The 13445-nt window shown below is 37.5% G+C and overlaps 1 protein-coding gene across 1 annotated transcript in view; it reads right to left on the bottom strand.

Annotated features, from left to right (window-relative positions):
- The window catches only part of LOC140237699 (intermembrane lipid transfer protein VPS13A-like), a 121465-nt gene extending 110280 nt beyond the window's left edge, over positions 1-11185 (bottom strand). Inside the window, exons 1-2 of the mRNA XM_072317624.1 lie at positions 11009-11185; positions 6462-6505 (exon numbers count right to left, since the gene is read on the bottom strand). Of these exons, the coding sequence (XP_072173725.1) occupies positions 6462-6505; positions 11009-11108 (144 nt within the window). The 5' untranslated portion in view covers positions 11109-11185. The remainder of the gene's footprint in view (positions 1-6461; positions 6506-11008) is intronic.
- Positions 11186-13445: the final 2260 nt, after the last annotated feature.

Below are 13445 nucleotides of genomic sequence, written 5' to 3'. Positions count from 1 at the left end.
AAATTTGCTGCACAGGTCTCATTGATGTTACAAAAATTAACATGATAAAACAATGCAGAACGAAAGGAGATAATCCTTTGGTCATTTCCAATGCTTGCAAAATGTACAGATCTTCAGTAAGAAAATAAATGTTTCCATGGTGATGCATAACTCTACTCAAAGATAGCAGGAGAAAATGTGATTCAAATGCAGAGATGCACAATTTTTACAGAGTACACAATGGTTGAACACAGCCTTAATTGACTATTGTGTGAATTTCTCCATTTATCTGAAAAAAAAAATCCTCTTTTCTATTCAAATCATCACTTGACCACAATGATTTCAGCCACCAGACTCTGTAACACTGGTAACTGGAAATTACATTTCCTGTACATTTCTCATTTCAATTGTGGTGTGACAGCAATGCTGTAAAGACAGCAAGTACAGTTGTACCTGTACCATGTCCTCATCATCATCAATCATAGCCCCCATCCATGTGATGAGCTCAGAACAGGAGCTTGCTGAAACCCCTTTCACATTTAAAACATGTGACCACTCTACATCTGAAAGGAATAACCCATTTCATACAGTATGCCAATAAACTCTGATTTATGGAGGATATAGGAACATTATAGTTTGATGTCTTCCTGTGAAATGTACAGTACGGATACTCTTCCTACAAGCACGGCACATGATTGCCCTTGGGTCTACTCATAATTATAGAAGCCGTTTACTTTTACGTCAGTCAAAATTTTCACTGAGGAAATCTTTGTGCATTTCATGTGACATATGAATCTAGTGCAAAAAAGAGAGCGCACAAATCTTTACCTTGTTTTATGTAATACTATCTTATATCTTCGATCAAAAGGTAGATATCGCCGGGGTTATTGACGTTTTCTTAGTCTGTTGGAGGGCTTTGCATCATAGTGGAACATCCACACTTGAACATTATCAGTCACTGTTCAACAAGAGCATACCTACCACTGGGGCTACTGATGCATGCAGTTGCAAGTGTAAAACGGGCATCACCACACGCAGTACTTGCACAGCATGGCTCAGCTATGCCTGATTGACTGACATAGCATATGACTGCGCATGTACACTGATTGTCTATCTTGGATTTATGAGTGCTCTTGTTCTATGGGGACAGCTGGAACAATCAGCATGTGCAATTTACGCGCCGAGCTCAGACAGTTCATTACGAGAATGAATTTGTCATACATTTTCATTCAACAATTCTGCAAGAAATCAATCTCTCTGAACTAAATGGTAGGGTTTGTGACAGTTGGTATCTTTCACTTCCTTCGTTTATTTTTTTGTTTGTTTTTTGTTTTTGTAATTACCACAGGAATAACTGCAAGACATCCTTCCATTTTTTTAAAAACTAAAGTACAAATACTTTCATCTTCATTATTCTGTGGTGTGTATTCTCCATGTACACTATGAAAATGATTGTGACCATTGTAAGATTCTTGGATGCAATGTGTGCTGGTATGATTCAATGTGTCTGTCTCTAACATCTTGTGAGATGGTTGTAGATGGGAAAAAATGAAATGCAATGCAAATGGCTTTGGGTTCTCTTGATATCATAAGTTAATAACGAAATTCACAAAGAAGGGTTCATGTATTTTCCTTTCAATACAAATGCCAATACCTTAAATGAACTGAGATATATCTGTGTCTATAACAACAAACTGCCAAGAAAGAGAATATTTATAACTAAGACTGTAATTCAATATTCACTATAATTTCAAGTATCAATCTGCAGAAAAACTCTTGACATTGCTCATTTTTCTCTGACATTTTTTTTTTCATTGCTATACCAGAAAACTGCTTGAAGTATTATACAGTTTAATGCTGAAACAGCACTTTTCAATGCCAGAGTGATTGGGTTTTCAAGATATCAAATTTGTTACATTTTGCTTTCCGTGATTAAGATACCTGGGTAATAACTTCGGGTGAAACTGGGGGTGATCTAGGAGAGGTTACACAAGACGGCTTCTATAGACAGTGTCATACAACTATACACAACTATGCTGTAGCAATTATTCTGGATTGCAAACAATATCATCTAGACCTTTATTTACAATGCATATTTGTACGGATCTCTGAGGTCAAAACGTGGCACTGCACACTATGAATTACATTTTTGTTACAGACAACGTGAAGTGGACCTTGTACTAAAGTATTAAATTCTCTGTAAATGATGTAGATAAAATAAGTCAGTATTATATTGACAATACACTGTCATATTAAGAATAGGGTGATTACATATATACCTGCACAGACTTGATTTTCTCACAGAAAATGATAAATAATAGTAATAATAGTAATAATCATAATAATAATAATAATAATAATGATAGTAATAATAACAATAATAATAATAATAACAATAATAATAATAATAATAATAATAATAATAATAATAATAATAATAATGGGTAGAGTAACAAAAAGGGTACAAAATGGTTATCAACTAAGTGTATACACGTGTACACAATCATAATTCCCATAATTGGGTACATTTTGTTACATGATGGCCCCTATAAAGTATGAGAGATAGTGGGGATAAAAAAGGAAAAAAGATTTATCAGCCAATACTTGATATAAGCTCTTATGAGACATTGTGTCTATAAACACAAACACAAGATCTCAGTCTGTAGATTCATAAGTATTACTGTAAAACATGATATATTTGCGGCATGAATATTTCGCGAATTGGAGCCGACAGCCTTTTTTTTCGGCATGAAATTTTCGCAAACTGCCACTGGCATTCTATGCATATACTGTAGTGTAGACAAGAACTTTACCAAAAACAACCAAACACATGTGCGCACACACACAAAACAATATGGTATTTAGTGCATAGTTTTAACAGTACACTACAACTTGAAAGTTTAAGCCTCACACAGAAGCTACAACCTCCATGATCATCCATACCAGCACAAGCAATCACGTGCTGCAGCTACCATGCATCAATTTTTCAGACCACAAGATCACGGCAGGGGGACAGGCAGTCAGCGGAAACAACCGATGGAAAAAGGCCATGCTCGGCAGCTTTGGAAAAAAAAAAAAAATGTCCCTGACCACATACTAGTCTGGGTATCACAGTCTGAACCTTGTTTTTACCTTCCTCACAATGTTTGTTGATGATTTTATCGTATTTTGAAGGTGCTGAATTCAATTCTGGTTGATGCAACTCATGGATCCTCGGGTGCATTTATCAGTTACTCATTTCTGGAGTAGAATTGAGGTTTCCAAACAACTTTCAGGGAGATTTGGGCAGATGATACTCAAGGCAAAGCTGTTTTGATTATTATGTTAGCAACGCCTTCTGACATTCAAAAATAAGTGCAATCACAAATGCGTTTGAGCCAGAAACACATTTCTGTGGAGATGATAAACACAAAGTTGTTTTGAAACACATTTATAACTTGGACCTACACACGGCAACCACTACCAAGAACATGATCTCTGCTCCTTGGGTCAAACTGTGCAATGGACCTCCACATGGACATGGCCTCCCTCTTGATTCATGATTGAGATGATAACCACAGTAGCTCAAGAAACGTGATCCAAAAGGCCTTTGCATACGTGTTTTAATACTGGGTAGTGACATGTATTTCAAACATGGGAAAGATAATAAACCCAGCTCTAGAAAGTTTTGAGATATTCAAGATGGTTGCCAAACTGACCATCAAAAACCTTGAATATTTAAAAACCCTCAGGAGTGCAAGATTTCCATCAACCAGATTTGGATATATAACACTCTTCATATGGGATAAAACCATCAAATCTAAAGATTTCAATTTTTCACAATTTAAAAGGATAATGGAAATGCTCATTTTTGGAGGGCATCTGGAATATTTAAGAATTCTCAAGGATGCAAGAGTTGTGTCATCCAGCTCTGGATTCAGCATCCATGAAATATATTAACCATATTTTTTCTGTTAAATTTTTCACTGTTCATAAGGAAATAAACTACATAGTAATTTCATATTTTGGCAGCCATAATTGATGGCTACCTTGGATATATCTCAAAACCCTCAAGGATGCAAGAGCTGCATCATCCACATTCAGATTAAGACTTCCAAAATAGGGTAAAACCATCAACAGGCAGGCAGTAAAACCAGGTTAGGCTCAAAATCGGACATAGGCACACAGACTACATCATAAGCATTCAGCTTGCATCTAGACACACGGCAGAACGGAAAGACAGAAAAACTCAAACTCTCCCCACACATTTCTCTCTCTGCCCCTCCCCACCCCCCCCCCCCCTTTTTGTCTGTCTGAATCTTTCTCTCTCTCTTAAAAAGCATATGAAGCGATCCTCATAATAACTGTATACCCTGGCCTGGAGGAGAACATAGAAAGTACCAGCATTTACCACGTACATACCGGTAATAAGAGGGCTGGGAATTTGTTGTGTCTGCTGGAGTTGCAGGTGTAAAAAACATTACGGACAGACCCAGAGAGATGGCTTGAGCAGGGCTTTGGCCATTGTGGACCAATCTATTATTGATCAGTGCGACCATGCCTACATCATTCCACAAATACTGTAACACTGGATATCTCTATAGGCTACAGTGCTGCTCTCCACATCACACAGCAATTTCCTCACACCTCCCTACAATGGTTTCCCACACGTTCATTTTTCTGCTTGTTCACAGATACGATATGTCCACTGACAAAATTTCATAAATGCTCATTAGCTGCTAGCACTTATTAAGTTTGATTTTTACATACCCTGGTATACCCATTGCCTAAATCACAATTGTGAATTAAATGCACACAATGAACGTGACAAGCTTGTATGGCTCCTGCCTTGCACTTGATGAATGAAAATCAGTTTCAGGGTAATGTTTTAAATACAAACACGATTTAAGAGATTGCCCTGGATTCACGTTATATGGGAGACACAGAAAGTCAAATCAACAAGATATGTTTTTTATATATTCAATCCAACAGCACGGCATGAATATTTCAGTGAACACACAGATTCAGGATTATTGATTTTAAACTTTGACAGATTACACATGTACCTCTTGATGGTGTCATTATTAACCAACCAAATGTAATTGTGACAACTGGGACTCTAAAATGACATAAAAATAAGCTTTCATTTTACCAGGGCATGTGCAATCAATGTACAGTCAAACCTGTTTATAGTGGCCACCCAAGGAGCTACACAGAAAAAAAAAAAAGTGGCCGTTGTAGATAGGTGGCCGCTATAGACAGGGTCGTTAAAATGGCTTTTCTCTTGGGGGGAATCGTGTTTAGTGGTTGCATACGGCAGGTGGTTGCAATAGCAGTGGTTGCTATAGACAGGTTTGACTGCATAAAGCTTTGGACGCTAACTTTGTTCCTGAAAACTCAAAATGTGTATGAAAATACATGTTTTATTTGCTCACACTTTTGTCTCTAAATTGCTCAGATTTCTCACACCTAGTGCTGTCTCTTTTGTATTTCCCACTTACAGGGTGTGTACAGGTCTGGTTGAGGTGAGGATTTAGCTTTTAACTTTTTGCAAGACATTCAGAAACCACTCTATGAGATGTCAAAGAGCATGCAATTCTAAGGGGTATCAAAGTTTATTTGATGAAAATCGGTTTTGAAATGGCCGAGATATCCAAAAAAAAAGGTGAAACAAAGAGATCCTAATAAAAGGCATGGCCTGTCGCCTTTTATTATTATCACATTTTTGGATATCTCAGCCATGTGAAAACCAATTTTCATCAAATAAATGTTGAATCCTTCTTAAAATTACATGCTCTTTCATATTTCATCAGAGGTTTCTTATTATCTCACTTAGGAATGTTCAAAACATGAATCCCCACCTCAACCAGTACTGTACAGTCCCTTTAAAGGGGATGACTAGTACCTGATCAGTGGGAAACAGTGGGAATGTTGGGGGATAATTGTTTCAATCCTTGTGGGATTCATTTAAGAGTACATTATATATCTATTGTTCTGTGAAAATTATTTGCTTCAGAACGGTCTCATATTCAAGTAATGTGCAGTTTAATGCCCCGTCACTGTACAGGCATGCTAACCTGGAAGCATTAAACTGCACCTCTAAAGCGGTAGAGAATTATGTGCCATCTTTAAGACTTTAGCATCTCTTAAAAGATGATTACACTTTCATTAAAATATTGTCAGAGCGCACTGATTTTTCTATGTGTGTTAGCTTTCTTAAAATGGCCTGTGCAAGTTGCTTGTGAGGGTCTTTTGCTTTGAACAATAACAAACAAAAAGATGTTTCATGGGCTTGGAACCCCTGAATCACTCATTTCATGATCAAATGTTTGAGTTTACAATAGCTAATTCAATATCTAAAATATTTCAACTTCCATCAAATGACATGAAGATGTTCTTTGCCTAAAAGGCGTAGGTAGCCATTTTTCTGTTTACATGCACCTGTTTTGCGATACTAAACAACTACTGAGATGTTTCATGAACGAGAAATTTGAAATTCTTACCAAAGCTCCTTCCTTGATAAAGAGATTCTGCAAAACAACATCACCTGAAAAGGAAAGAAGAGAAATGTTGAATTTCAACATGATATATGAAGCTATGTGATTAGACAAGCTCTTTTTCCTTGAATTTGGAAAGATAGATGGAATTTTCTATGATGCAAGTAAAAATTAACCCTAGAGATAATCTGCAAAATGGAAGAAAAAAGGAAGTTTAGGCATAATCAAATTTCACTTTATTTTGTAAATCTAAACCATTAGCAAATCACATATTTGCAAGCAATACTGTTAAATGTAAGATGTACACAAACAGCTAGAACTGATGAGCTTGTTTTGTTTATTCAATTCAACTTTTATTCATTGCCACATAAACAGGCATGTGGCAATTTAATGTACAAGTACCAGTGGATTGCAAACAGTAATATGAGACAGTGCTTAAAATCTTAGAAATTAATGGCTGGCTGTGCAATATACGCAGTGTAATCTCGTAGTAACAGGGCCACCCTCATGACTACCATCACTATCACATGCCAGTTGACATGTTCTGGGTAAGTGTTTGTTATCAAATACCATTAAATTTCATCGTCTTTACAAACTGTATCGACTGCATTTTTATTTTATTATTTTTTTTGTGGGGGGGGGGGAGGTGCTACATAAGCACTTGCCTGATTGCCTGGGATAAGTGAATATCACAGTCATGCAAGTGTTTTGGAACAATAAGAAATTATTGGGCAAATAAAAAGTTTTGAAGGTCCACCTTTTTATCACCCCCCCCCCTCCCCACACACACACACATACACACACAAACCCACAAGTCAACCATGCAGAAACCCTAAGAAAATGACTGCCTAGGGATGCAAAGTGCTTTCATTTCAAATCAGCAATATTCCAACACTTACATGATGAAGCCTCAATGCAATGCAACACCAATAGTCGATCAAACTAAGTTTGTAAAAGACCTACTCCAGTGTGTTTAAGGGGGCAAATCAATGTGCGCTATGTTATTAAAATGGTAACAAGTGATTTTCTATATCATTTTCTATATTCTTGGACTTTCTTTTCAGGCAAGTAAAATTCATGTTCTAGCAAGTGTACTGCAATAATTTAAAAATCTGCTTGCCTGACTAGGCAAGCAGAAAAAAAAAATGGTATGGGATGTAGCATCCCCTGGGGGGGGGGGGGGTTGCTGAATTACATTATGCTTCTTTGAATACACACATGATCTGATTTTTTTTTTTTGAGGGGGCTTTTGTTTGTGTGTTGTTGTTGTTGTTGTTGTTTGTTTGTTTGTTTGTTGTTGTTGTGTTTGTTTTGTTTTGTTTTTTTTTTTTGTTTTTTTTTGGGGGGGGGGGGGTAATTGGGGGGGGAGTGGCTGTTGAAACCTATGTGATTCAAAGTTCCTTTAAATATCATGTACTCATGTAAGAGTTATGTACATATCACTTTGTATTAATTTATATGGAAATAAAATCATTTTTGATTGAATTGAAATATATCACATCATTTTTGATTGAAATGAAATACATCACATTTCTTCTTGTCATATGTAACAGCACAACCAAATACAAGTTTATGAGTGTCATTGCTGATGTTCATTAGCAATGAACTGTGTGCATACTAGATTCTTAAAGAGACATCTGCAAGATCTGTTTTATAAATATGGGCCACTACCTCAGTGTACAAGTACTCAAAAGGCCACTGAGAAGCTTGGACAAAAATGACACGTTTGTAAAAGATGGAGCAGTGGTTACAGGTGTATGTCTACATACACAAAACAACAAGAACAGCAACAGCAGCAACAAGAACAGAAATGCTTTCAAAAAAAAAATACCTCAGGTTTAGCATAAAAATCTTATAGTAATTTCAAAATCGTATACTAATCTTCTACTTTTATTCTGCCTGTCCCATATCAGACAAATGTACTTTTGAATCCCACAGTGAGCCATGGCTGGTTTGTGATCAATCTTGCACAGACTAAGCAAACAATATATTTGAATGGCCAACCCACACACCCACTACGCCTACACTGATGATCACAAAAAAAAAAGACACGCTGCACTTACGTAGATTGCACAAAGAGTGATGGTGACTGCTTCAATCATGCAAGGATTTGATGTTCATCATTGTGTGTCTTTTCATCTTTTTGATACAGTACTTTTCTTTTTTTTTTTTCATGGCAACAGAATATCAGTGGGCTAGGCCTTTAAAACCCTGTTTTCTCTTTTGGGATTGAAGTATTAGCATACACTGCTTTGAAAAAAAGATGAAAAATCATTATCTACAATCATGGCAGCGAGTATTATCCGGATAAAAACACTTTTCTGTGCAGGTAAACAAGACCTGCTGGTCTGGTATTTTGGTAAACAGGTACAAAAAGTATGCATGGCATGCCTCAAATAGAAATAAATTGTACAAAAGTATTGTGCTTCTCAACTAGTCTTTGAAGTCAACTCTGCACTGAAAAAGGAGTGCCTCTTTAATACTTGATAGAACTTGCTACTCTTTAAATAATGCAAAAGTTCTGTGTATGTAGCAACTAGCATAATGTTTGCACACTTGTGAAACGGAGTTCACACACTGTGTGTAGTACAGTACACTTTAGCAATCGTTTGTACAACAGACAAGAAAGAACCAGGGAGATTCACCTCTCTGAAAGAACAGAGTTTTTTGCATGGTCACTAACAACGATAGCCTATGGGAAATCAATATATCGGCCAATGTTTTTCGTTCAATACGCTCTTGTATTGCACAGAGAAAATCAAGCAGATGAGAAAGTGTTCGTAATGTGCCACCAAAACATCATATATTGATGATAATCATCATTACTGTTGGACCTTCCTATATCATAAGATATTATCTGTTCAGAAGCAGTACTTTTTTTTTTTTCTGGGGGGAGGAGGGCTGAAAGAGTCCACCTACTCTGACTACGTATCAGTCATACGATTCAAAGAGAAGTTGGGTCTTTTACAAAGCATTACATTAGCATGGCATACATGTACCGGTAATGTAAGTTGGCTTCTACACAAAGTGCATATAAATGGGGATTATCCTTACTGTAATTACATATTTACACCATATTAACAAAAATTATTTTGATTCAATAATTCAAATTTGTGTATTATGTGATACACATTAGAAAATCTATTTTCTCTTAAATTTCATCATTATGCAAATCTCTATTTTTTTCCTTCATGTACTCTACCATTACTACAATTTCAAGTTTCTGGTACTACATCACAATCAGCAGTAGATGAGTGACATTTGAAGTCAATTGCCATTTTTGTTACACAGACATCATGAGAATGCATGCTTTTCCTAACCATCACACTGACCACTGGCACTGCCTCAACCAGCAGAATATATTACACTGACTGCTACGCTAATTTTTAGACATTGTAACTGTTAATTATGTTACTGCAGGGATGCAAAAATATGATTATTGTGACACAATAGTATGTACTCGTTTAATATATGAAGACACAGGGCCACCCACAGTCCTCATCTTGACTTCTAATAAACATCAATAAAGGCATATACAAATGTAATTTCTTACTGCGCTTTTTTCTAAAATTTGTTTTGAAATCATTCTTGTTTTGTTTCTGTCCTTTATATACGTAGGCATTTTTTTTTTTTTTTTTTTTGGGGGGGGGGGAATACAAGTTGTTTTTTACCATGCGACTAGACATCGAACCCAAGTATAAAAGTAAGCTCAGCCTCAGGCACCGAAACAAAAAGAATGATTTAACTTGGCCAGTAATATTAAACAGGCTGCCTGTTTGGATCTATTTATTACTGGTACCCAAATACTGTGTTCTGTGTATATTTTGTTTTCTTGTGCTGCAGACTGTCATCTTTCTCCACATGAATTACCTACTGCACATACATAGACCTATTTGTTCAAGTTATCTTATTAACACGCGTAGTTCTGAGTTTACAAACTTCAGCTATTGAACTGTGTTACAAGTGTAGAGTCTTAGAGATCGAGAGCGAATGATACAGTAATTCTATGGTGACACAAAATTCTTCAAAGTTAGGCAGCTACATGTACTTATGGAAACACTGACCAAAAGATCAGTCTGTATCTTGTGGGGGATATGTTCAGCGGAGACGGCATCTGGCTTTAACTTTAAGGAACTGTAAATAAAATGTTTTTTAAAAATTATGAAAAACTCCTTAGGACAGATTAATTTCTCTGTTCACTGCACTGTTAGTGTAGGAATTGTAAACATTTACGTAGCTGTCAGTAGCGTACCATTGTCACAACTGCCTGCATCCTGCAATGTTAGTCAATTGTTAGTATACTGTAGGTTTTGGTCACAATCAATCACCCTCCACTATAAAAAACTAGTAGAAATCTAGTAGTAGTAGGCTTGCATGAACAGGCCAGGTGACCATTATTTACTGTAGGCCTACACGCTGTTCCCAGCCAGCCCAGCTGAGATGAGTGAGGTGCCTGGTATAAAATGCTTATTGTCGTACGGGTAGTTATCCATCTCACCCACCACCGTATAACAATTGAATCACAGAGCGGAACACTCTCCACAAAAACATACCTGACCAAATGCCGAGTTTGAGCTGCGAGCTATCTAGATTCTCCACATACGGACCCAGGAACCTGTTAAGGAGGTCCGCCACGAGGGATTCGAACACCATGATGGTGTGAGGAAACCGTTTTCACGGCATAAACACCAAATTTACGTTTAGATTCGCTGCCACTTGACAGACGGAGATGACGGATACGACTGTGTTGGACCGTGTAGGTCGATCGCATCGCCCGCCCGCGCCGCCACCACACGGTACCACCGCACAACAGAGCTAGCTGCAGAGCTGGATAAGGAGCGCTCAAGAGGCTAATCGATCGCTCGCTTGCAATGCGGTGTACGGTGTAACGGTACCACGAGAGGAGGAGGGGTGCGGAGGGAGAGTGAACGCACACAACAAAAGTTTAGACATTCACGACCTGACGAGCGCCAGCTAAGTTCAGGATAGAAATGGAGCAGGTGCAGCAGGAGAAACCACAGAAAAGAGTTCTGTGGGAGAAACGCTGCATTTTTTTTTTTTCAAAATGTCCCACTTAGCACAGATGTTTCGTGGAGCAATTAAATTTGGCAGAAATATGTTGTGGAACATGTGGAAAAATTATGCAAAAAAAAAATTATGTCCATGCAAAAGAATATAAAGCTTGCATAATTATGCAAAGTATATTAGTTGATAAAAAATTGTATTTTTGTAAGAATTTCTGATTTTTAAGGCCCGGTTTCACAGAGCACGCGAACAATTTGCGTAGGACGCGAATGGCAAAATCCAACATTCGTAAAAGTTTTTCTCCGAATGTCAAGTGTTCCGACAATGAGGCCGAAAACCACTTCTCACGACGTATTGTATGTGCGAATGTCCATTGATAAAAGTACGATGTTACGTACACGAAGAACACGCGACGGAAATTCGAACAACGCAATTTTTTCAGTAATCATGGGAGAAATGTTTCCAAGGAGAGATGATAGCTCTCTTGAGTTGAATATTTCTCTTTCCTGTATTTCTCCTTTCTTTCCCTTTCATTTCTCTGTTGTGTGTGTGCCTACAGTTTTTACTGAGGACCTATACCTCCATTAGTAAAGCATTTGATTTTTTTTTTTTGCAGTTTCTCCCACACATAATCTCTCATTTCAAATGTAATTTTGGCATAGGCCCTTACTTTAGAATCATTTTAAGTGTATTCTGTGAATTTTTGTATGCTAATATTTCGTTCTCTTTGCTGGTCTTAAATTCTTATTACTATATAGTTGTTTATAATTTTTTTGATGTGTGAATGTATGCTACGATTTTGATTTGTAGAAAATAACGTAGAGCTTTAAAGTGGTCATACATCCCCCCCCCCAAAAAAAAAAAAAAAAACAAAAAAACAACATGCGTTAAATGTTCGTGAGAATGTCTCAAAATGTACGCGAATAGTTTGCGGTTACGTCAGTTTACGTCGTAAAATGATCGGAAAAAAGAGACAAACGGATTTCGCGAAACTTATAGGCACCTTATACGCGAGACATTTTCAAAAGTTTCGGGGTCTGCTTGGGGTTTCATGAAGATTTTGCGAACATCGCGCATGTCTTGCGAAGGTCTTGCGCAAATGATGAGGCTTTAAAGACACTTTCGAGAACAAATCACCCGCAAATCACGACCAAGTGTGCAGAAAAGGTTCGCAAAAAATTCATTTTTTTTTTCAATTCTCGCCGAAGTAAAACAATTGACGACGCTTCCGAACCCCCGCGTTCGTTTGGCGATCTTTTGCAGACTAAATACGAATGCTGGATTTTGTCATTCGCGTCCTTTGCAAATCGTTCCCGTGCTCCGTGACTGCATTTACATTGTTATGAAGTAGTACAAAGCCCTAGAGAATAGGCACTATACTACGTACAAAGTTCATACCTGGAACGTTCGTTCCTTGAGTTAAAAAAGAAAAAAGAGAAAAAAGAAAAAAGAGATTCTTCTAAAAAGACAAACTGCTGCTCTATGCAAATGAGATATAATAAATTTTGCATATATAATGGGGAACATAACAAAAATAAGTGTCTTAATTGCTTCTAAAACAGCCCACGAGTTCGACATTACAACACGGGGCTTACTTGTAGCAGGGAGGTGGAAAACTTTCCACCTCCCTGCTTGTAGGTCACGTGGGCCTATAGTATCTCTACTATCTTTGGATTGATTATACCATAGTGTCGAACTCATACGGGCTGTATTTCAATACTCGCTGCATTCATGACTCGTGGATGTCGGGCTCGTGACGTGCACCCATGATCAACGATCCCCCAATAATAACAAAAGAGTGCGCCGTCCGATGTCGATGGCTAGTGATTGTGACGTAACAATGCACATCTGTACATGACAATGGCCTCGCGCTTCGGAGACACCGCCCGCAAAAGCGGGAAGTTTGCAGTCACACTGGCAAAACTTCGATCTTAAACTTCTCGATCTTTTGCCTGAGTCTGTCCG

The sequence above is a fragment of the Diadema setosum genome, chromosome 14 (assembly GCF_964275005.1).
Source record: "Diadema setosum chromosome 14, eeDiaSeto1, whole genome shotgun sequence".
Taxonomy (NCBI): Eukaryota; Metazoa; Echinodermata; class Echinoidea; order Diadematoida; family Diadematidae; genus Diadema; species Diadema setosum.
This window is presented reverse-complemented; position numbering and strand designations above follow the sequence as displayed.